Source organism: Gavialis gangeticus, unplaced genomic scaffold (assembly GCF_001723915.1).
Source record: "Gavialis gangeticus isolate Ggan-Ray unplaced genomic scaffold, GavGan_comp1, whole genome shotgun sequence".
Lineage (NCBI taxonomy): Eukaryota > Metazoa > Chordata > Crocodylia > Gavialidae > Gavialis > Gavialis gangeticus.
In genome coordinates, this window is record NW_017729004.1 from 46,559,721 (window position 1) to 46,582,748 (window position 23,028).

The window sequence follows — 23,028 nt, forward strand, 5'->3', positions numbered from 1 at the left end:
TCTGTAATTAAGATGGTGTAAATTAGCTCAGCTTAGAGATGGAAAATCCTCTACTGTTGTCCTATGGAGTCATCATTTAAATTTTCCTAATACTGACATTTTAAAGAAAAATTTAGTTTTGAAACAGTTATAAAAATAATTCAGGTTACTATCTATCATTTTGGTTGTTTTACCATGATCTAATTATATGGCCTCAACTCTGCAGAATTCAAGTGCACTTTTCACTTATTTAAAAAATGAAAAAAAAAAAGACCATTAAGGTAACTCTATAAAAAGTTGTGCAGATTTTGTGGCCCTGAAAGTCACTCTTCTGCTGGAACAGAAATCAGTGACAGGGATCAACATATTTTCTAGTATAGCGTGTTCATTCATAGAATATATATATGTCCTGTTCCTTTGACTAGTAGAGCATCTTCTTGAAGATATTTCAACTAAGACTGCAGTGCTTAGTCACTAAAGGAAAAAAAAATGCCTCTCTCTCTCTCTCTCTTTGGGACTGTAACACTCAGTCTTTTTTCCTGCCTCGATAACTGGACATTATTCTGAAAAAATATATAGCAAAAATGTTTGTATAGGATCATAAGGTCTTGATCCTTGACCAAAGAATATCGCTTATCTTAGGGGGCAAAAAAAGAAATCTCAGTAAAGGTTTAATGACAGATACAGGAGAGAGAGATTTAAACTACATAATCCTCTTACCAAATGCCAGCGTGCAGCTAATAACTCTTTCTACAGAGGTTCACATTAAGAGCTTACATATTGACAATTCAAAACATTCATGGCATGCATTACAGGGTCACCTCCTATATTGGGTAAAGTTACATGTTACACTTATACCATACTAATGGCATTTAAAATGTGAGCATCCCAACTTTAAAGCTCATGAACTCAAGCTAAGTGCCCTCTGAGCCTCACAAAGTTACACCACTTCAGGTGAGGGGTAACTGTGGGCTGTGCTATCTAGCTTGAGTTAGGATAACTTCAGTCTGCTCCATGGAGATAACACAAGCAATATGCAGTCCTCCAGCATCCCAGGAGGCACTTCCCCCAGCCCCAACCAAACACCCAGCACAAGGATAAAGCCCAGGTAGCTCCTAGGCACACCTGTACTTGCCAGGCCTCTAGTGACAGGTCAGAGCTATACCAGCAAGAAATGATATTAACCCTTAGCATGCAACTGCTCACAGCGCATTTTAACTGTAAAACTGCTTAACATTCCACAGAGTTAGTATGGTCTAAGTGCAACTTCACCCAGACAGATTTAAGTGCAAGTGTCACAGTTAAATGCAGAGACTACAGACTACGTTCTACACTTTATTCAAAGAATATAAGTGTAGAGAGTTAAGTGCAAGTCTGTGAATACAAAACCAGGTCCCAGGTTATAATCAGTTCATAAAAGCCTGGAAACATAACCCATTTTTTCTATATAAAAGTATTGTCTTATCCCTCTTACATAACCTTGATACTATTTCTGTACTCTCTTCTAGTGAGAGAGCCTATTTCTTAATAAAACCACTGAAAGCACTGACTGAGAGGTGCTTGAAAATGGGCTGTGAAAAAGATTTAACTGTGAAACTGGAGAAACACTGATTTTCAAAAGCAGGTTTGTAATGTGAAAAAAAATCAAGAAACCTATAGAAGACATACAGCTCATTACATGAATTGTCTTGAGCATGCTGTTTGTTCTTTTGATACATACTGGGTGCCTCTACACATTAAATGAATGTGACACAAACTCTGGAATAGTTCACAACAGAGCTAATACCTCCTGGGTATAGTGTCTACATGCCCTGGACAGCAGCAATTTGAGCTGGGGTGGAGCAGGCCCCTGGCTGGCTGGGCTGACTGGGCACATTGTACACCCACGTTCGATGTATACACAACTGTTTCAGTGCAGTAAAGTACTCTGCTGTAAGACAGTACTGTCCCCAACAGAACTATCTTATGGCAGAGTTAATTAGTTTACTGCACCCTAATACTACTGCATGTGTAGACTGTGACACTTTACTGTGAAGCTAATTAGTCTACTCCACAGTAAAACGCACGCATAGATGCACCCACTGTATCAAAAAGAATCACTTTTGGTTAACTATATGATCCTATGTCAGGGGTGGGCAAAATATGGCACACGAGCCAGATCTGGCCTGTGAGGCCATTCTATCCAGCCCACAGGGCCCCTAAAAAATGTAGAAAATTAATATTTCTCTGCCCTTGGTTCCAGTCAAAAGTGACAGGAACCAAGGGCAGTAGGACCCAGGGGAAGCCCGGCGGGCTCCAAAAACAGCAGGGCCCACCTGGCCCCATCCCCCAGCCTGAAGCCCCAGCCAGGGTTTCTGGGCTGGGAGCACATGGCTGCCCCTGTGCAGGAAGCTCAGGTAAGTGGGGGGGGACCCTGGGCAGGGAAGGAGTGCGGGGGAGGGGAACCGGCCCCTCCCCGTCGACGCCCAGTGCCCCATGCTGCAGCTGCTTGCAACCCACATGGGACTGCCTGTGCCCACTCCAGACAACCCCATGCAGTCTGCGAGCACCTGCAGCATGGGACACCGGCCATGGGGTGGGGGAGGGGCCAATTGCCCCCCGCACTCAGCTTTTCCCTGGTCTCCTTTCCTGCTCAGAGAAAAGCAGCCCCTCCCCCACCCCATGGCCAGTGTCCCACACTGCAGGCGCTAGCAGCCTGCGTGGGTCAGTCCAGAGCAGGCACAGGCAGCTCCACGCAGGTTGCAAGTGGCTACAGCATGGGGTGCTGGGCATAGGGCGGGGAGGGACTGTTTTTTCTCCCCCCCTGTGCTCAGCACCAGCTTGTAACCCGGCCCCTCTGACAGGCTGGCAGTGGGGTGGGTTACAAGCTGGTGCTGAGCGTGGGGAAAAGTGGTCCATCATCCGCCCCATGGCCAGCACCCCACACTGCAGCCACCTGCAGCCCGCATGAGGCTGCTTGTGTCTGCTCCAGGCAGCCCTGCACTGGCTGCGAATGCCTGCAGTGCAAGGTGCTGGCCATGGGGCAGGTGAGGGGCCACTTTTCCCCATGCTCAGCACCAGCTTCTTCCCTTCTGGCAAGCAGAGGGTCAGGGCTGTGTGCTTCCCCCCACCTGTACCACAGGGCTGGGGGGCACTGAGAGTGAGCGGGCAGGGAGGCAGTGGGAGCACAGGGCCCACATCAGTGTTCTGGGGCCAGTGTTGGCAGGGCCTAGAGCAGGGTGGCAGGAGTACAGGGTCCTAGCTGGCAGGGGCTCTATGGAGCTGGGTCAGCTCCCCCCTCCCTGCTGGTGCAGCCTAGCCTGGCTCCACAGACCCCTGCTGGCCTGTGCCCTGCTCTGGGCCCCACCAGTGCTGACCCTGGGATATTGGTCCCAAGACATTGGGACGTTGGTCCCAAGATGGTGACCAGGGGGTGGGGCACCTGTCAAGAGGCGGAGCTACCCATGCGGCCCTTGACAGCCTGCCAAAACTGGGTAAGTGGTCCTCCACCCAAAATAATTGCCCGTCCCTGTCCTATGTGGTTATCACTGCCAAAGCATGTTCATTTATGAAAAAAGTCATACCAAGCAATTAAAATTAAGACAGACAAAGCCCGGTGTTACCTTTCCTTTATCTCTAAGCATGCTATGCTTTATTTAGCTGAAGCAGGCAAGGTCATGAACACCTGAAATTAAGTGGACCTCAACAGCATTGCTAAGATAACCAAGATAAAGAAAACCACAGACAAAACAGAAGAGGAAGAGATGTCTATCAGCAGCTCATCCGTCCCACAGCAAAAGAAAGTCAAAGAAAAAAAATCCAAGGCAAGATATGTGGGGTGGGGGGAGGTAAGCACAAAGGTCAGATCCAAATAATTCCATAAGTGCCTCCACTAAGATATTCCAATACCTAAAAAACAGATATGTTCCCCAAGACTATTCAAATCTACAGGGTTATAAGACCTATGATCCAGACTTAATAAAGAGTATTATCTGCTGCCAAAGGATGATTTCAAACACCTACGAGTCGAGCAAGGAGGCCTGCTTAACCAATAGAAAATGGCAGGCCAACCATGTCCAATTTTCTTCTCTCCTTGGAACTTTGGCACCTGGCTCAGGCCCTCTGCCATCTTGAAATACAAAGTGCCTTAAGGGAAGTGATAATATTTTATTCTAGCTTCTTTTCAGGTTGACTTTTACCTTGGGTATTATTTTGAAGATCAAGTCATTTCAGTTTTTGTAATTATTCAACAGTTCATTATTTATTTAAGAACCACAGTGAAAATATGCAATCAAATATATATGTCAACTGATCAAGTGTTGGGGCAACTAATGTTCTAGGCATGTACCCAAACAAACAGGTACAGTTTTTCAAGAAACTGTTATAAAAAATTCTGAGATTACACAGTTATGTCAGTAAATAATACCCATTTCAAAGATTTTTTATTTACACTAATACTACTCAGCTATCCACTCTTTAGTGCCTGTAGCTAATTTATCGCACTTCCAAACATTCTCCACGGAGACAGAATGTGATTTCCCTAAACCACTTTGAGAAAAGTTTCAGCAACCTACAGCCTGTGGGCGGTATCCAGCCCACAAGGAGGTCCAATCTGGCCTGCAAAGGTCCAAGCTGATGCAGGGGATCAATGACACACAGCTGTTCAATGCTGCCCTTCCTTTCTACAACATCCCCTTCCATTGTGGAGCCTGCTGGTCTACTATGTCTGCTTCTCCCTTGCTGCAGGGAAGTTGGGAATCTACAGTGAGAGTGAGTTCAGGCAGCTGGCTGCTGGGGGTGGAGTAGGGAGAACATTCGGCCCCTGGCCACAGTTGGGTTATAGGCTTTGGCCTGCATGGGCAAAAGGATGCTGACCCCTGCTTTATAAGTACCCTGCTACTTGAACAGTTTGATATTGATGAGATGAGCTTAAAATATCCAAAGCAATTACTTAAAGTTACATTTTGAAGTTTTCTTATAAAGGAGAAACATGCAGATAACATTATTTAAAAAACCCAAAATATGACTACTTGAGGTCTCACTAGAAATAGTCTAGGCTCCCTAAAATGCCCCAGTTATATAAGAAAAATATAGCCTCTATTGCATTTCAATTTTGGTAATTTTAGAGGAAAACTAGACTTGGCACAGCAGGACCTACAGATGTTGGGTTCCAGGATAAAATTCCTCAGATCCCATTAGACCATTAAATTAACATTTGACAGGGGCCTGAGACTCCTTTGTTTAAAGGTCTCAAGCTTCCAGTTATTTGCCTTCAGTTACATCTAATTCCTCGAGGAAGAACTTTAGTCTGGAAGAGGTGATTATTGGAATCATACTTGTGATGGAGAGATGAATAAGGTGATTATTTCCTACTCAGAAGCAACTGATACATACTATAGCAGTAGTTCACAGTCTTTTTTGGACTCAAGGCATCCTTCACTGGTCTTGAGGAGCCCCTCAGTAACTTTTGTGAATTGTGTGGAACTTAATTTAAAAAAAAACTAATTTATATATTACAGTGGTTACAACCTTGCAGAGGGGCTGGGCAGTGGGGTCTGGGAATTGTTCAGGCAGGGACAAGACTGAGCTTGGGTTTATCTACTTATCTGCTTATCTCTTCACATCCTGAGAGACTCTGGCACCCCAGCTGAGAATCACTGTACTACAGCATAGCGAATATAATCTCTGCCAAAGAGGAGGTACTAATGTACCATGCTGAGCAACATACTACCATGGCTAGACCATTACCAGTTCTCAAGCTAGTATCTCTGTATTTGTGAATGATAATGGAAGAAAAAACCCTAACATATTTTTGAACGTCAAATTATTTTGACACAAAGGTTCAGGTTACCTCTTACATATCTGAACTAGTTCAGGCAGTAAAAGGAATCTGTTAGTAATCTGCACACCTTTAAAAATGAATTCATTTAAATTACTTAATAAATCCCTCAACATAATTATGTCTTAACAAGACATCTGCCATTAAGATTACAGGAAAGCAGGGCTGGAAAGGACTTAACAAGGTCAGAGTCCAGTCACCTGCTCAAGGCAGGATGTCCCTGACTAAACCATCCCAGCCAACTGTCTGTTTAAAGCATCCAAAATTTTTCTAGGTAACTTGTTCCAATGCTTGACCATTCTTATAGTTAGAAAGTTTCTCCTAATCTCCAACCTACATTTCCTCTGCTGAAGTTCCAACTCCTGTCCCCTATGGCCACAGAGAAGAGGCCATCTTCATCCTCTTCATAATCCCCTTCAGGTATTTGAAGATTATCATCAAATCACCCAACAGTCTTCTCTCTTTCAGACTAAGCAACCCTAATTCTTTTACTCTTTCTCATAAGTCTTGCTTCCCAGGCCCCTAATCATTTTTGTTGTTCTCCAGTGGAATCTGTCTATTCTGTCCACATCCTTCTTGAAGAGTGGGCCCCAAAACTTCACCCAGTACTCCAGGTGATTCCTCACCAGTGCTGAACAGAGTTCACTTCCATAAATTTGCAACTGACACTTCTTGTAATACAACCCAGTATGGTTAGCCTTTTTTGTAACAAGAACACACTGTTGGGTCCTATTTAGCTTTTTGTCTACTGTAATCCCTTCTCTGCAGCACTGAAGCCTAGCCAATCATTTCCCAGACTGTATTTGTACATGCACGGATTCTGTCACAAGTGCAGGACTTTGTACTTGTTCTTGTTGAATTTCATCTTGTAAATTGTGGACCATTTTTCCAGTCTATCCAGGTCATTCTGGATCCTAGCTCTATCTCCCAGAGGCTGTATCTACAGAGATGCTGACTTCACAGTCATTACTATGCAGTCATTTAGTACTTATATAAACAAATACGTGTTTATTGTATTTTAGTACTTTATACACTATTAAAATTGTATTTAGTACTTTATACAAGTACTACTGACTTTGCAGTAGGCAGAGTTACTGCACAGTAGCATCACTGAATGACTTTTTTGTGATGCTGACTGTGCAGTAGCCCAAGACTACTCTGCAGTAGTGCCGCATCACGCTTTCTGCAACATGACACCACTCTGCAATAGTCACAGGCTTCTGTGCAGTCAGTGTCTTTGTAGATACAGCCAGATTCAACAACTCTACTCAACTCTGTCTCATCTGAAAATCTGTTAAGTGTGCACTTGATCCCATCTTGAAAATCATTAATGGAGATACTAAACAATACCAGACCTACAAACTGCTGGGTTACCTCACTTGATACTCCTTCCCAACTAAACATTAAGCCACCCATGACTACTTGTTGAGCACAGTGATCCAACCAATTACTTATGTTACAGTAGTTTCATATACTCTGCATTTCCTTAGCTTGTTAATGAGAATACTGTGGGAGACAGTATCAAAAGTCTTGCTAAAGTCAAAGTATAACACAACCAGGGCTCTCCATTCAATGCACAAAGATGCAAATGATCACCTTAAGGATCACCTTATAATAGAAGAAAAATCAGGTTGATCAGGCATGAATTGCTCTTGGCAAATCCATGCTGGCTGTTCCTGATCACCTTGTTCTCCTCTAGGTACTTCACAATAGATTCCTTGAAGACCTGCTCCATGATATTTTTGTGTATTGAAGTTAGGCTGACTGGTCTGTAGTTCCCCAGTTCCTCCTCCTTCCCCTTCTTAAAGATGGGCACTATATTTGCCGTTTTTCAGTTATCCAGGGCCTCACTTAAATTCCACCAGTTCTCAAAGACAATAGATCAGGGGCCGGCAAAATGCGGCCCGCGGGCCAGATGCGGCCCACCAAGCCATTCTATCTGGCCTGTGGAGCCCCTGAAAGATATAGAAAATTAATGTTAATGTGCCCTGGGCTGCCTGTCATGTGGCCTTTGACGGCTTGCCAAAACTCCGCCTGAAATAATTGCCCACCCCTGCAATAGATGATTTCTTTAGCCAATTCCTTCAGTACCCTAGGATGCACCCCATCCATGCCTGCTGATTTGAAAGTATTTAGCTTCCCTATCTTTGTTGCCAACTACACTTGGTATCAGGTCACTTCCCCTATTTGTGAAGACTGAAGTAAACAAGGCATTAAATATTTCAGCCTTCTCTACATCATCCAAAACTAGACTGCCTTCTGCATTCTGTAAGAGGTTTCTTTGGTCTTCCTCTTACTCCTGACACTTGCAGAATCCCTTTTTTATTACCATTTATGTCCCTGCCAATTGCATGTCAAATCACGCCTTAGCCTTTCTAATCTTCTCCCTGCACAACCATGAAATACTCTTATGCTCTTCTCTAGTAATATGACCCATTTTCCACTTTTTATATGGTTCCTTTTATATGAGCTTCTTAAAGTCTGCTTTTCTAAAGTTCAGTGTCCTTGTTCTTCTGCTCTCCTTCCTTCCTCCACTTAGGATTTTGAACTCCTATTTCATGGTCTCCATCTCCCAAGTTACCTTCCATCTTCACATTCTCAATCAATTCCTCTCTTTTTGTAAGCAGCAAATCAAGAAACTCCCCCCCCACCAGTTAGACTCTCTACCATCTGCATCAAGAAATTGTTCCCAACACACTCCAAGAATTTCCTGGTGTGCTTGTTCACCGCTATGTTTCCATCCCAGCAGATGTTTCAGTAATTAAAGTCTCCCATGAGAATCAGGTCTTGACATTTAGAAGCTTCTGTCAGTTATTTAAATAAGGCCTTGTCCACCTCTTCCTCATGGTTTGGTAGCCTAAGATATGATATTCCCCCATGCTGCTCTTCCTTGACCCTTACACCCAGAGGATTTCAACAGGCCTACCTTTCACTTTGTACAGAACACACATTGCACTGTGAACAGACAAAACTTTGTAAACAAGTCAAGTCAACTTAATCAAACTTGAACACGTTCTTTTTGACAGTCATCTTGGAAATCACTGTACATTCCAGGGAAAATTTAATTCTCATGTAGACTCCAATCATTTCTGCTTTGGCTACCCTGACCTGATCTGACTCTCACAAATGCAACATACTATTTTGCTGCAACATGTTTTAATTGTAAAACAGAGCTCTTCTTTGTTGAACATTATAATATGTTTTGTACAATAAATAAATGCATTGAATTTTTTTATAATTTCAGATGCATGGTAATGTCTTATTTCATTCAAAATGATATGGTCCTGGCTTGCGGTGGTGTTACAGAAAAAATACCCCTCAATTTATATATGATGAGGTCTTGCAGGATGAAGTCTTATAAAAGATCTTGAGAAGATCTTGAAAGATATGTATCTCTACATTCTTAATATGGTGGGAATATCTAATTTTTTCCAAATTCTGGGTCAGTCTTAACATATAGATAAATATTACAGGTCTACATCTATCATTCAAACCCTAGCATACACAGGAGGCACCTTGTTATAGAATTCTACAAGTTGGAATAATTCTGCTATTTTTTTCAGCCCCCAGTGAGGCAGGTTATCACTATCACCCTTTTTTTTAAATGGAAAAACTAGAACAGAGAGAGCAAATGACTTGCCCAAAGCTACACAGGAAGCAGAGACACAAGTAGGATGAAAATCTAACCACTCTTGGTAAAGGTAAATAAAGACAAGATACGGGATGCAAGGAATTAAGTGAAGAACTTGGGTGGAGGACAGGGTGCACAAATAAACTTTTTGATCTCCAGTGTTGCAGTGTGGACATTGAAAAGGAGAGGGGTGGAGAAAGCAGAGCAAGGGACTGGATAGGGCACAGAAGGGAATGAAGTATGTTCAAATGAGAACACTGCAAAGCAGCCTGACCATAATGTGCATCGAGTGCCTACATAATTTACAAAAACATTTGCTTTCTTTAACTCATTTCTCTCCACAAGTAAAGGTATAATAGTTCTAACAGTGTCATGATAGACCAATTTTCTTCCAAATTCACATCCTAAATATCTTTTGCTAGTTTTGTAGCTGTACCAGCTCTTTCTGCTTTCCTGTGTCTCCTCTCATACATATCTCAGTTAAATATCCACTGCTCAGCACTCCAAATATCAATACCAATAGCTGATGTTGCCTACCTCAGTGTGACAGCTTCCTGCATAACAGTGAGCACACACTTCCTCCATTCAGTACCAAGCTAGTGCAAGAAAAGTTAATACCATAATTCTCTTGTTTCTCCTGCTATTGCCTGTTGTCATGACTGCTTTCTCACAGAAACAGTTTATATTTTTACATAAGTTTCTTTGTCTTTTAATAAGTGATGTCAAATAGTCACACTGTAATATCTGGGATTTAAAATAATAATGGAATCAGGAAAGCTGCATCTCCAAAAAGTCAAATAATAATTTAAACCACCACACTGCCAGTAGAAATGCTCACTTTGCTGCATGGGATATGTCTTTGATAGTGCTGGGACCAGTGGAAAAGTTATCCACACTTCTCTCTCAGTAAAATTAAACAGAAGGAACTGAATCACCGCTACACATGCTTCTCTGGTCCCTCTTCCTGAAAGCCTGCAGTGTATATGTATTCTTCTCTTTCTCCTTCTTTCTCAAGATATTTCCTGTGCTGCTGAGGGTAGTCAGGTAGGTGGCTATTTCACATGTCATCTAGGGACCGGAGCCTGTACTGCCCACTCTTACCACCACCAGACTGCAGATGTCAGCATGAGCCCCCATCTGTTGTGGCAGAGGAGGGAAGGGGAAATTGCTGCTTCTCGCTGAGGATGAGTAGGCATTCTGGGTTCTGTTCCAGCCCTATCCTTATCTAGCAAGCTGGATCTCTTATACTGTAAGAGAGTAGACCAGAGGTTCCCAAACTGTGGTACACGAGACAGATCTCTATTCTCTTAAGAGTTTTTCATTCTCTAAACTCTAGTTGTCTTCCCTAAAGAGAGGGGGTGGAGAAAATTGATTTTATATGCAGTTCAGTCAGAGGAAAAGTGAGCTTCTGCCCAACCCTGGGCAGAAGACCAACTGCTGGGGAGCAGGGAGTGAGAAGAGACAAGAGTATCACCTTTCCCAGTGCTCTCTGCACTCTGATGGTAGTTCCTGGTTGCTCACCCCACCCTCATCATGCTATCGGGTGCAGGTACGCTCTGAAAGTAAAATGAATTCAAGTACTGATGGTCTTTGGCAATCAGCCTAGTCAAAGACAGACACCTCAGCATCATTTTATTAGCGTAACAAGGATAAGGCGGAACACAGTTAAAAACAGTCATAAGACCAAAAGAAGCACATGAATTTTAAAAAAAATCAAACTGAAATTCATAAACTGATTGCTTGAATCATCACAAATCCCTTTTACCAAAACTGTTATGCAGGCATACGAGTTCTTAAGCAAAATCAGCAAGTCCTTGCTCTGCAAAGTAACAACAAATGTTGCTTTCACTACTTGATTATAATTCCAGTTCTTACAAAAAACAAAAATGTGCTGGAATCCTTTTTAGGTGATGAAAGGGCATCTAGCCATAGAAAATAACCCACATTTTTTTAAATATGGAAGAAAAACCATGCTACCTCTGCACTTTTCCTGCCAAGGCAGTATCAAAGGCAAGTGGTTACCATTGGTGACTATACATTTCACATGCACCTAGAATCATCCGTCCATATGAGAATTTATTTTTTGTTAAGAATTCATTTTTCATAAAATTTATCTTCTGTTATCTTTAATCTTTCTGCTGTAGGTATACCACACATATATTTCCAGTACACATAGTTAAAATCTTTCTTTGTTGAAAATACAGCTACTAAATCACAATATTTGGCAACTGCTGCTTACATAGTATGTATCATCTAAGTAATTTCAAGCATTAACTAACTAAATTCAGCTGTATTCTGCTCAACAGAATATAACTTTTCTGCTTTGCATTTTTAGTCAAGACATTGATTCTCTCTCTCACCCTTTTACCCAGTTTTCAATTTATAAATTAATTTAATTAGCATGTCTCTCAAAGGAAGACCAAAAAGTATCCAGTGCTACACCATCTCTTTTAAATATCACGTTTCTATTACGGTATGTACAAACATTCAAAAGATCTGAGAGAACTCTACTGGTCTTATTCTCCTGGTAGAAAAACCTAGCGATAGAGCACCATACAAGCACTACAGGGCCCAAGCTAGGTCCACCATAGACAGCCCGAGCTGCTGACAACACCCAGCCAGGGGCCTCTGTACATGCACCCTAGCGTGCTGTGATTGCACCAGCAGAAATATAACATTTGTATACACCCTATATATCTGAACTTTCCTTTCCTCATGGCAAAAAGCAGTGGTATAAACTGTCAATACAGCAAGACTAGAATCAACAACTTGTCATTTGTACTGCTTTCTTTTTATGGTGTGAAAAATGACAACCCTCTTATGATGTCTTAATGTAAGTGAAGTTGGCATACATCAGAAAGATTTGCCTGCTCTTCAGAGAAACTCTGCTATATAGATGGGAAAATGCATGCAAATTCCATGGATAGGACAATTCAGGGGAAGAGGATGATTTACTGTCTTGAACTGTAAAAGTTAACTAATACTGACTTTTAAAAGATTTCTGAGAACCACAGAGACTCCAGCTACACCTGTCCTTCGAGAATTACAAAATGCACACTTGCAAAACAGATAATATATACCTGCTTAGTAGCAATATGACTAAAGTTAAAGTAGACATGCCCACAATATATGATTCTGGAAACCACAATCAACTTATGAGAAATGATTGAGAGAGTTAAATAGGTATAATTTGGCTATATGTTGAAAGGTTATATATACCAAAAAGGGGGGAAATACATTATTTATCACAGCAAATGTAAGCAAAACTAACAGTAATGGGAAAACTAAGAAAAGAAAATTTATACTCAATATTAGATATAACTTCCTGAGAACAAGCAAAATCCCCTTGTCTATGCACCTTCACCTTCTATCACCTTCAAAGAGAAGTGATAGAAAACTGATCCTTTGGAATATCTGAAAAGTTGACTGCATAAAACACACACAGATTCACAGATATTTGGGTCAGATGGGACCTCAGTAGATCACTGAGTCCGACCCCCTGCCCTGGGCAGGAAAGAGCACTGGGGTTAGATGACCCCAGCCTAGCATATGTCTAGTCTCCTCTTAAAGACCCCCAATGTAGGGGAGAGCACCACCTCCCCTTGGAAGCCCATTCCAGATTCTGGCAACCCTTACTGTAAAGTAGTTCTTCCTGATGTCTAACCTAAATCTGCTCTCCGTCAATTTGTGGCCATTATTCCTAGTTACTCCAAAGGGTGCCCTGGGATAAACAGAGCATCTCCTATTCCTTGCTGCCCCCTCCCCGATGAATTCATAGGTGGCCACAAAATCACCTCTCAGCCTTCTCTTGTGGAGGCTGAAGTAAGTCCTTCAATCTCTCCTCATAGGTCTTTGCCTGCAGGCCCCTAACTATACAAGTGGCCCTCCTCTGAACCCTCTCAAGGTTGTCCACATCCCTCGTGAAGTACGGTGCCCAAAACTGGATGCACTACTCCAACTGTGCCCTCCCCCATGCCGCATAGAGGGGAAAAAACCATAGTACAACAGGATAAAACTCAAAGGTCAGAGAGTCAAGGGGCTGACTGGCTTTTTCAGGTATTTTATAGTATGAAATATTAAAGTCAAAACAAAATACTTCATTCTTATAGAAATTAAACCTTTTGGGAATTCCACAGGCATTTCAATGAAATTCTGACATTTCTGTGAAAAATTTCCAATTTAATCAAGGTTTTTTTCAACAAACAGCTACTGTATCAGCAATTTTTCAACCATCTCGAGCTACTGTTTACTTGAATCCGTCTCAGAACTAAAAACAACCTAGATCCAAAAATGCTGAGCATCGCAGTCCCTGACTTTTAAACTCTTGGCTTCAGAGCAGCATTCAAAGTTAGACACCCAGGTCCTGTCTACACATTATATCAACTGCAATTACCTCATTAATTGCATAATAAATTTAGATTGTTACACATGCAAATTAACTATTGTATCTTAAAAAGGTCCAACAGCTATAAAGTTACTGCTTGTAAATGTGTAATAACTTTATAGCTGGTTTCTATCCAGTTTTAATTTGCATGTGCAGGCAGTCTGCAGCAGTAAGACCACAGCTGCTGTGCTCTCCCAACCACTGGGGAGCCTAGTGATCACAGCCAGTGTGGTTTTCCAGATGCAGGGGCGTGGGGGCTCCAGGCAGCAGCCTGGATAATGTAACTGCTGCAGTCTCACAGCCACTGCAATCTCCTAGCCATGAGATCCTCCACACACCCCTGTGACTGCAGGATTCTTGGTCCTGACTGCACCACACACGCAGCCAGGACCAAGATGAGGCCCTCAGTTCCAAGGGGGCTCCCTGCCATGGGAACCTGCTTCGTGCCAATGCTGAGGGAGCTCAGGATCAGGCTTTCCCTACACCAGCAGTAAAGTGCCATTGGATCTAATGAACCCACAATTGCACCTCTTGCTATACACATGTGGCATGGTAGGAGGTGCAATTGTGTGGATCACGCTTTAGATCTAATTGCAACTTTATCTGTACATTTAGAGGGGGCCTCAGGCTTTCAGTTTGGAGTCTTGAGAGAGTTAGTGTTTCAAAATATGATAAAAAACAACAGGTATATTAAGCAGGGAACTGGTCATACAATTAGCCACCAAAGAAATCTTGGGGTTTCTTAAATCCTACCCCTCTCCAGGACTACTTGCCTTACTTGACATGACTGGGAGATGCTTCCCTTCACTTGGAATTCACAACTCAGAAGGGCAGAAAACTTCAGCTCTCAGGTAGAATGGCAAAAGGATGGTTAATTTTTGGATTTCAATCTGGCCTTTATTTTCAGATTGGTTCAGTAGTGTTCCGATAGAAACATTTCTGAACACACACAGAAGCAAGACCTTAGATGACTCGGGGATTTAAGGTTAAAAAAAAATAATATTGAGTCACGTACTGAGTGTAGGTGCCTCTAAATTTAGGTGTTACCTAGATTATAAGCGAACTGATACATTACTATTCATTTAAAGAGGCAGAAGATAGGTCTGCAATCTAACCTTTTATTGTTTACCCCAAAGTATAAGATGTACAATTATTGCTGTCTTGCTGCCTTGTGTCTGTAGAGATGATTACCAATATCTAGTAGCAGAGGGTTCACATAGGATCACATGAGCAGCCAGTCCTTTCTTGGGACTTCCCTCCCAATTTCTCTCTAGTCAAGCTTATCTGTATATTAATGACAACAAACATCTTCTCATTTTACACTCTCCTATAGACCTGCTCTTTATTCTATTAACCTATCTAAGGACATGTCCGGATGAGCTTGCACATGTGGTATGCAGCACCACAGACCTGTCTGTAGTGCCGCACACTGCACGCGTCACATATGGAGGCATTCCCTGTGCTGCTAATTTGCAGCATTGGGGGGTGGAGTTTGACACCAGGAGATCCTGGTGTCAACCGCACCCCCCCCACCTGAAAGAAGTGGGGTGGTACACATGGCAGCAGTATTCACCACCCAAAACAGGAGCCTAGCCAGCTGGAACCAAGCTCCTGCTGCCGGCCAGGCCCCCTGCCACCAAATCACAATGGCTGCAGTCCCTGGAGCCCCCAAGACCCCAGGTGAGGCTGCTGGGGCCAGCCTTACACATGCATGTTCCTGTTTGTGGGAATAAATGTTCCTGCTCACGGGGACATGCCCTAAGAAACTTAACAAAAGTACACTGCTTACAGAACAAACCACATTTCATATGTAAGTCACGACTTATGATAATGTACTCATACTAAAACTACAATATGATGTGTTTGGATTATCTATTTTAAAGCCTTCTTGCAGGCAATTTCCTTCTAGTACTTTTGCTTGGTCTAAATTGTAGATAACATTAATTGTTTAGATGGACATCTTAATTAACTTGCACATTCTGTTTAAATGCCAGGTGTTAGATCTGCAAGGCTCTCCTTAGGGTCAGTCAAAACAGATGTTGGAGCGCTCTGCTTTAATCATACTTCTGCAGCATGGGGCTTAGCTCCTCTGAAAATGGCCAAAGATAGTAATATAGACAGGGGGAGAGTAGACATTTGCAGAATCACAATTTTGGATTCAAGAAGCTGAATTCCAACTAGTCCTCACTTTAGGCATTTAAGTTTTCAAGTGTCTGTTTTAAGGGTCTATAAACCAGGTCACAAATCACTATTGCAAAGACAGTGGCAATGGAGTATGCCAAATGCTCTCTTAAAGTCACCATCATCAACAATCCCTCGCAGGTGAGGATGATTATCTTCCACGCCTATCTTATCTGTGCATCTGAAGATGGCTGATGAGGCCTACCTGGGATCCACAGACTCAGCTGCAGCTGGGATAAATGAGTCTTTGCAGGGTGGGTGCCTCTGGATTCTTGGTTCAGTCCAGGGCATGCTGTTTTTACCACTCCCTTTTTCTGTCTCCTGTTGTCATCATAAGGTTTCAATGTACTGAGATCCTTGCAGCAAGGAAAGCTTTCCTCCATTTGTGGCAGTCCTGTGTGAAAATCTCCCACAAGTTAATGTCAATGTTGCATTTTTTCAGGTTGGCCTTGGGAATGTTCTTGAAGCATTTTCTCTGCCCTCCGCTTGAGCATATGCCTTGACTGACTTCAGAAAATAACACTTGTTCATGCGTCTAGTGTCGGACATCTGGATGATGTGGCTGGCCCCGTGAAGTTGATGTCAGATGATCACTGCCTCAATGGTTGGTAGTGTTTACTTGGGAGAGGACATTAATGTCAGATGAACCACTGGATTTGAAAGTTCATCTGCAGGCAGTGCTGATAATACTTGAGGTGTCTCTGATACATTGTTCGCATCTCAGGTCCCCACAGTAAGGTGGGGATCACAACTGGTTGATAAACCATGAGCTTAGTTTTGGATCTGATGTTACAGTCTTCAAACACCCATTCCCTCAGGCATCTAAAGGCTGCACTCACACATTTGAGGCAATGTTGGATTTCTCTGATGTCAGCCTTCTGTGAGAGATGGCTTCCAAGGTACGGGAAACACTCAGCGTTCTCCAGTCCCACCATGAACCTGAATTGCCAGAATTGGGGACTGCTCATTAAGATCTTGGTGATGGAGGACCTTAGTCTTCTGAATCTTAAGTGTCAGTCCCATTTTCTTGTATGCCTCAGCAAAAACACCAACAATTGCCTGAAGGTCAGCTTCCAAGTGTGCACACGCTACAGAATACACATACTGTATCATTTAAGATATCCAGAGGGAGATAACTGATATTTGTTGAGCAAAAATATTGTAAATAAAAAATATGCAACTGTAACCTCCTATTTCTAAAAGGAGATTCATGGAGATTACCAGTATTCAGCAGTGAAAGGAAGACTTATATTTCCGACAAGTATATTTAACATTCAATCATCATTCTTTTTATTATTTAATATCAACTGTTGAAGTTTTAAGAGGGTAACTGGTATCCCTTGAAGTTTTGAGGGTTATATTACTACATTTAATGACATGTTTGTTCCTGAACTGGTACACATAATTGGTTTAAAATTAATAAAGAATTTGAGGCAAAGGAGTTGTCATATGTAACTCACCCTAACTGACCACAAGAGCAGAGTATGTGTCTATAACAGAAAATATGATAGGGAACAGAGCTCACCGATTTCTCTTAAAATAAAAAGTCCACAAAAAATCTTGAAGATATTCTGGAATAGATAAGAGACCCCACTACATCATTCATTATAATCACATGTACAGGAAAATGTTCAATATCTATTCTGTACTCCTTATACCTTCCTTGTATGAAAGGAGAGACTTATAGTGTATTGTGAATTGCTTCTTTCTCAAGCTTTATCCAATGATAGAAAAGAGGATTTGGCATTAATTATTTGGGCTTTTTTTTCCAGAAGGCTAAGACAGTGTAAGAGAGACTTGCATTTAGACTTGAAGGCCTGCTTATGATCATTCTTATATGTAGAGTAAAATCTAACCCTACCACAAATCAATGACAGAAAAACTTGAGACTTATATTTATTTAGGAGAACTACACTGTCCCTGGTTATGAAGATACAGGTAGTCTTTAAATGGCTTGGACTCCTCTCTATTTAGTGCTTTGAAAATTAGTGCTATAATAATTAACTTGAATGTCTTTTCATTTCAGACCAGAGGAAAAAGGAGACATACGCTCAGCTTAACCTGTTGTTATAAAAATGAGCTGCTGCATTTTGAAAGTACAGTTTTTCCAGTGGTTTTGTTTACTTTTCTAATAGGGTTTGGTCATTGTAAGTAGGTTAGACAAACTCAAGTGTCAGACGCTCATCAAAAATAGTCATACCATTCTCTTGAATTTCAGATGCAGTTTTTCAAGTTTCATTTATTGTCGTAAATATATTCCTGTGCCAGAACCAGTTTTCTGTCACATAATCTAGCATCGTGTACTGGACTGATCGTGTACTTTGGGCTTTCCATGGGCTCCTGAAAGTTGGAATTTGAATAGTTTGCCACATTCAAACATTTCACAATTCCATGTTTCTCGAATAAAAATTGTATTTGCCTTTTACCATAATTGCTGCAGTGCTATATAGTTTGGATATTGTGTTCTACCAGCACTTCAGAATCATATTGGCCTAGACACACCCAGTGGATGAAGAAGAGTAAAAATGCAAGAAGTCACATATAGATTCAATATACTGAGTCTCAGCATTTCTCTGTGACATGCTGGAACAAATTAGAGGAAATAGCTTTATTGAAGACTTTAATAATCTATCATCTGTCATCATATCATGAAGTGATAAATTTACTTTTCCAGAAAAGTAGCCATAATCCTAAAATTTTCTTTTCATAACTGATCCTGGAGCAATATCACTGTGACTTTCTAGTTAGAGAAACATGTCTGCTGAGAGCAGCAAAAATATCTCTACTGATGCTGTCAAATGCTGAGACTTTTCTGCATAGAATAAATTAGGACTCTAAGCAAGGCTGAAGAGAGAGACACCAGAAATTTAGAATGACATCCAGAAATAGGATAGAAAAAGATGAGGATTCTGGTACTCCACAGAACAAGAATTCTATTCTTCCCTGTGGGAAAGAGTAGACTGCCCTAGGCAAATCCTGTTGCATTGAAGTCTACGGGCATTTTGCCATTAACTTCAGTAGGATCAGGATTTCATCCTAGAAGTTCAGTTCTGTGGATATAAGCCGAACATATTTAGCTATGGTGAATTAAGGTAAAGTTATCTTAAAGTCATACACATGCTATGTACACAAGTTAGAAGACATATGCAACATTTATAGGGTTCATTTTAGTGTGAAGGCATTTGCTGAAATTCAGCAGTTTAACACCACTGCAAATCTGGTTATGATCATTCTTATATGTTGAGGAAAATTTAACACCACTACAAACTAATCACAACAAAATTCGGACATGTATATTGGTTTTAGACAACTACGCTGTCCCTAATTATGAAGATACAGCTTATGAAAATGCAGGCCTCTTGACAACCTGTATTTTTATTTTTAGGTCTTGTAGGCTAAAATCAAATTTAATATGCACTACTAGTATGCTTCAAATTCACTTTAAAATTATTAGAAATTAATAGTGAATTTGAACTTAAAAGGGAATGCTCAGATTGTGTGCTATCATTCTTTTGGCTGCATTTGCAGTTATGCAGTGACTCACTGGTAATTGTTTGTGTAGGATAATAACATGAACGTCTTCTTCCTCAATTCTGAACATATGGCTTTATAAACTACAGATCAGTGAAAAAAGAAAAAAAAGAAAAAGAAAAGAAGAGATAATAAAATAATATTAAAAAAATATACAATACTTGCCTAAATTTTTCATAGGTCATATCCTACCATTTGATTATTAAGCAGAATACCTCGTTAAGATGTTAGAACCAAGAAATTCTGTTTCTATATCACTACATAGAATGGTATGAATAAATACTTTTATCACATCTTATTTGGCTGTTAAACCAAAAACAAATTATTCAAATTAGAATTAACTTTTTCATTTTTATGGAAAATGAAAGGAAAAGGGGAAAGAAGGAAAATGTTTTGGGTATAATGCAACTTTTTTTTGCCATGAAACAAGATATTTCATTTTGGTTTATTTATAATAAAATGCACACAAATCTGCCAGATAAGGAAGCTGTGATCCCCTTTTCCCCAATAGCCTAAAGCAGTGGTTCTTAACCTTTTTAGGCTCAAAACACTGTTTCATAACTTTTTTTGAATTTAGCAGAACCGAACTTAGAAAACTGTCGCAGGGCACAAAGGTGCCTGCTCTTCTTAGAGTAGAGATTGCCTGGCGAGAGCGCACGAGGAGATGAAAATCCAGGTGCAGGTTGCCATGACAACTGGTTAATGAGGGAATTGGTTGCACCTGCACCTGGTGGGCTGGCCAGAGGAGGCAGGGCCCTTGGCCCATATAAACCCTAGGGCTGGGACCAGGCAGTTGGTTCCCTACCAGTAGCTGAAGGGGAAGGAGCCTCCAGGAAGGAAAGCCCAGAGATGTGGTAGCTGGCAGATATGCTACCCTTAGAACAAAGGGGACACTGGAAGCCCATAAGGTATCCTTGCCTACTAGGCACTGAACCTCAGAGAGGGAGTTTGCCTCTTTTAAAGGGGCAGAGCATGATGTGAGTTTTGTGCTATGTTACAGCCCAGGGACTCATGGTGGTTGGCTATCATGTGTGCTGTCTGATAACACTGGTGGTTTGGGTGAGGCTATTTGGGGAAGGAGGAGGCTTCATTGGGGGTCCACTACAGTGTGGAGAGGCCGGTGCCAAGAGAGGGCTGTGGAGAGGCTGGTGCTGAGAGAGGGGCCAAATTATAACAAGGCTTAGGCAAGACAATGCCAGTATCATCTGCAAGGCTTGGGGTGGCTGGAGCCACACATATGGCCCATAAGGCTGAGAGACTCAGGAACCATCCACAGGGAAACAGGATGTCAAGGGGTCTAGAGACAACAGGGTCATTAGGATCTAGCCAGACTGTATCTAAACCTAAAGCTCAAGGGCAGCATCCCTGTATTCATCATACCAACAAGACATGGTGGGTGAGAACAAGGATGCTTGTAGGGCAAGACTGACATGGTTAAGGACCTGGGGGTAACACTGCCACCCCTAGGCACCCAACCCTATTATAAAAACTATTCTTTATCAAGTTTTATTGTTTTTTTTCACCTCTTTCTTCATTATAGAAAATTAATAAAGTAATTTTTCTGTTGCAAAAAACTCAACCAGGATGAGGTCAGATGGTTTTGACAGTATGGATTCCTATTTGAAATCGCTGGGTTTAGCTTATGAATGTCTACATACCCAATAATGCTAATCCTGCATGGCACCCCATTGCATAGGTCTCATTCTCTGTTTCGTTCATATGTGAATATATAAGATGCAATGAGAGCCCAGAGGGAGTGTAAGACAAACCAAACAAACATTTTGTACCAGCATAAAAAAAAACTACATAAAATACAAGGGAGTGGAAAACCAGTCCCTTTAAAATACTAGAGGCTTACTAACAGAATTGCCAAGATATTGGTGAATTGATAACAAAGGTCCTAAAATTAACTGGTGCAAAATTTCAAAGCTCTTTGGGAGACTAACAATTTAATGAATATGGAATAACAACATAATATACTGAAAAAGTATAGTTACATCTGCATTTGATTTGTATGCTGCAGAGTTCATAGAAGTTTGAGTAATTTAATTACACATAAAATAATTTAAAATGCAAACCCCTGGCTATAAACACTTTCCCCCATCTACTGTCCTGTAACTCTTCATTAAATTAATTTTAAATATTTTTAATCACAGTCACAAAAAGTATCTACTAAGAATTAAGAAAAAAATAAACACTAATGCATTTTTAAAATGTTTTTAAATATCCCCTGAAATGTGTTGTAGTGCTCCAATTTCTATAGAGGGCACTTTCAGGTTCAGAAAAATAACTTCAACAACCAAAATAAGAACAATCTGTATGGAAGATTACATATAAAAGACATGCCATTTTTAAAAATTTAGAACATTATTTTTATGCTTTACAGAATAGCTTCTTTTACTGATGATTAAAAGGACTTGGATTGTGATATCACTATGAACTATTTTTGGTGCAGAGGTCCATTCATGTTGAATGCAGTGGAGCACTGGAAACCCAGTCTACAAAATTTGCAAATGTGCATCTTGGCTACCAACACCATGGGATAAACAGCAATTCTTTCCACTTTTTTCTCCCCATTTCCTCTTACATCAGCATTGTTGTTTAAATTATATTTTACAGAGAAATCTAGTTACAGTGTGTTCAAAATCAGATTATAGTTTTAAAATAAACTTGTTTAAAGTCTAAACTAGACATTAAGCTAGAATGTTATGAACTTTTCTAGAAAAATAAACTGTTTTCTAAAGTTTCCATATGTATACCACCACACTGATAGCTCGGTGCTTGTACATATACTTTAAAGTATTGCATAAAGTTACAGCACTAACTAAATCCTGCTATGTTTGTTTGTGGAGAAAAAGTCTACTGACCTGACATCTAAATGTCACCCACAGTATTCAAAAGATCCAAATTTATATTATGAAGACAACCATAATTATATTACCAGTAACTAACAGCTGAAATGCAATGATTTTTTTTTCTACCAATGCATACTACAATATACTTGGCAAAACTAAATTTTGTAATTTAGTACCATAGAAGAACTATTAAAAAACAAAACAGTAATTACTCAACAAAGGAAACAGAATTGATCACACATTCAAAGTTGCATAATAACTTTTGAAAGCAGCTCACACCCAAGAAATAACCATTATCTCACTTCTTACCACTTTATAATCCTCACTGCCATAAAGGTACATAGCTGCACCTTGTCGATCTTACAGTGCATCCAAAATGTCCTAAAGTAAGAGCTTCAGCTGCATCTTAAACTTCTGCGTCTTAGCAATATAGCTCCTACAGCTGGAATACAGTTCCAGTGCTCGTTTCCCACGCTCAAAATGCTTCTTTGATATTGCTCTCAAACACAAAAACAAAACCTCTGACTGTAAGCAGTTAAGGAAACGATGATCTGGCAAGCTGCACCAGTAAGACATTCCACAAAGGAAAGCAGCAGCAGCAGCAAAGACGTGTGGTGTTAATCCATTACTATAAGTGAAGTAGCAGAGG

At 40.9% G+C, this 23,028-nt stretch overlaps 1 protein-coding gene across 1 annotated transcript in view; it reads right to left on the reverse strand.

Moving 5' to 3' along the window:
• CACNB2 (calcium voltage-gated channel auxiliary subunit beta 2) overlaps window positions 1–22,999 on the reverse strand; it is a 233,595-nt gene extending 210,596 nt beyond the window's left edge. The window contains exon 1 of the mRNA XM_019508325.1: window positions 22,689–22,999. Within this exon, the coding sequence (XP_019363870.1) occupies window positions 22,689–22,721 (33 nt within the window). The 5' untranslated portion in view covers window positions 22,722–22,999. The remainder of the gene's footprint in view (window positions 1–22,688) is intronic.
• Window positions 23,000–23,028: the final 29 nt, after the last annotated feature.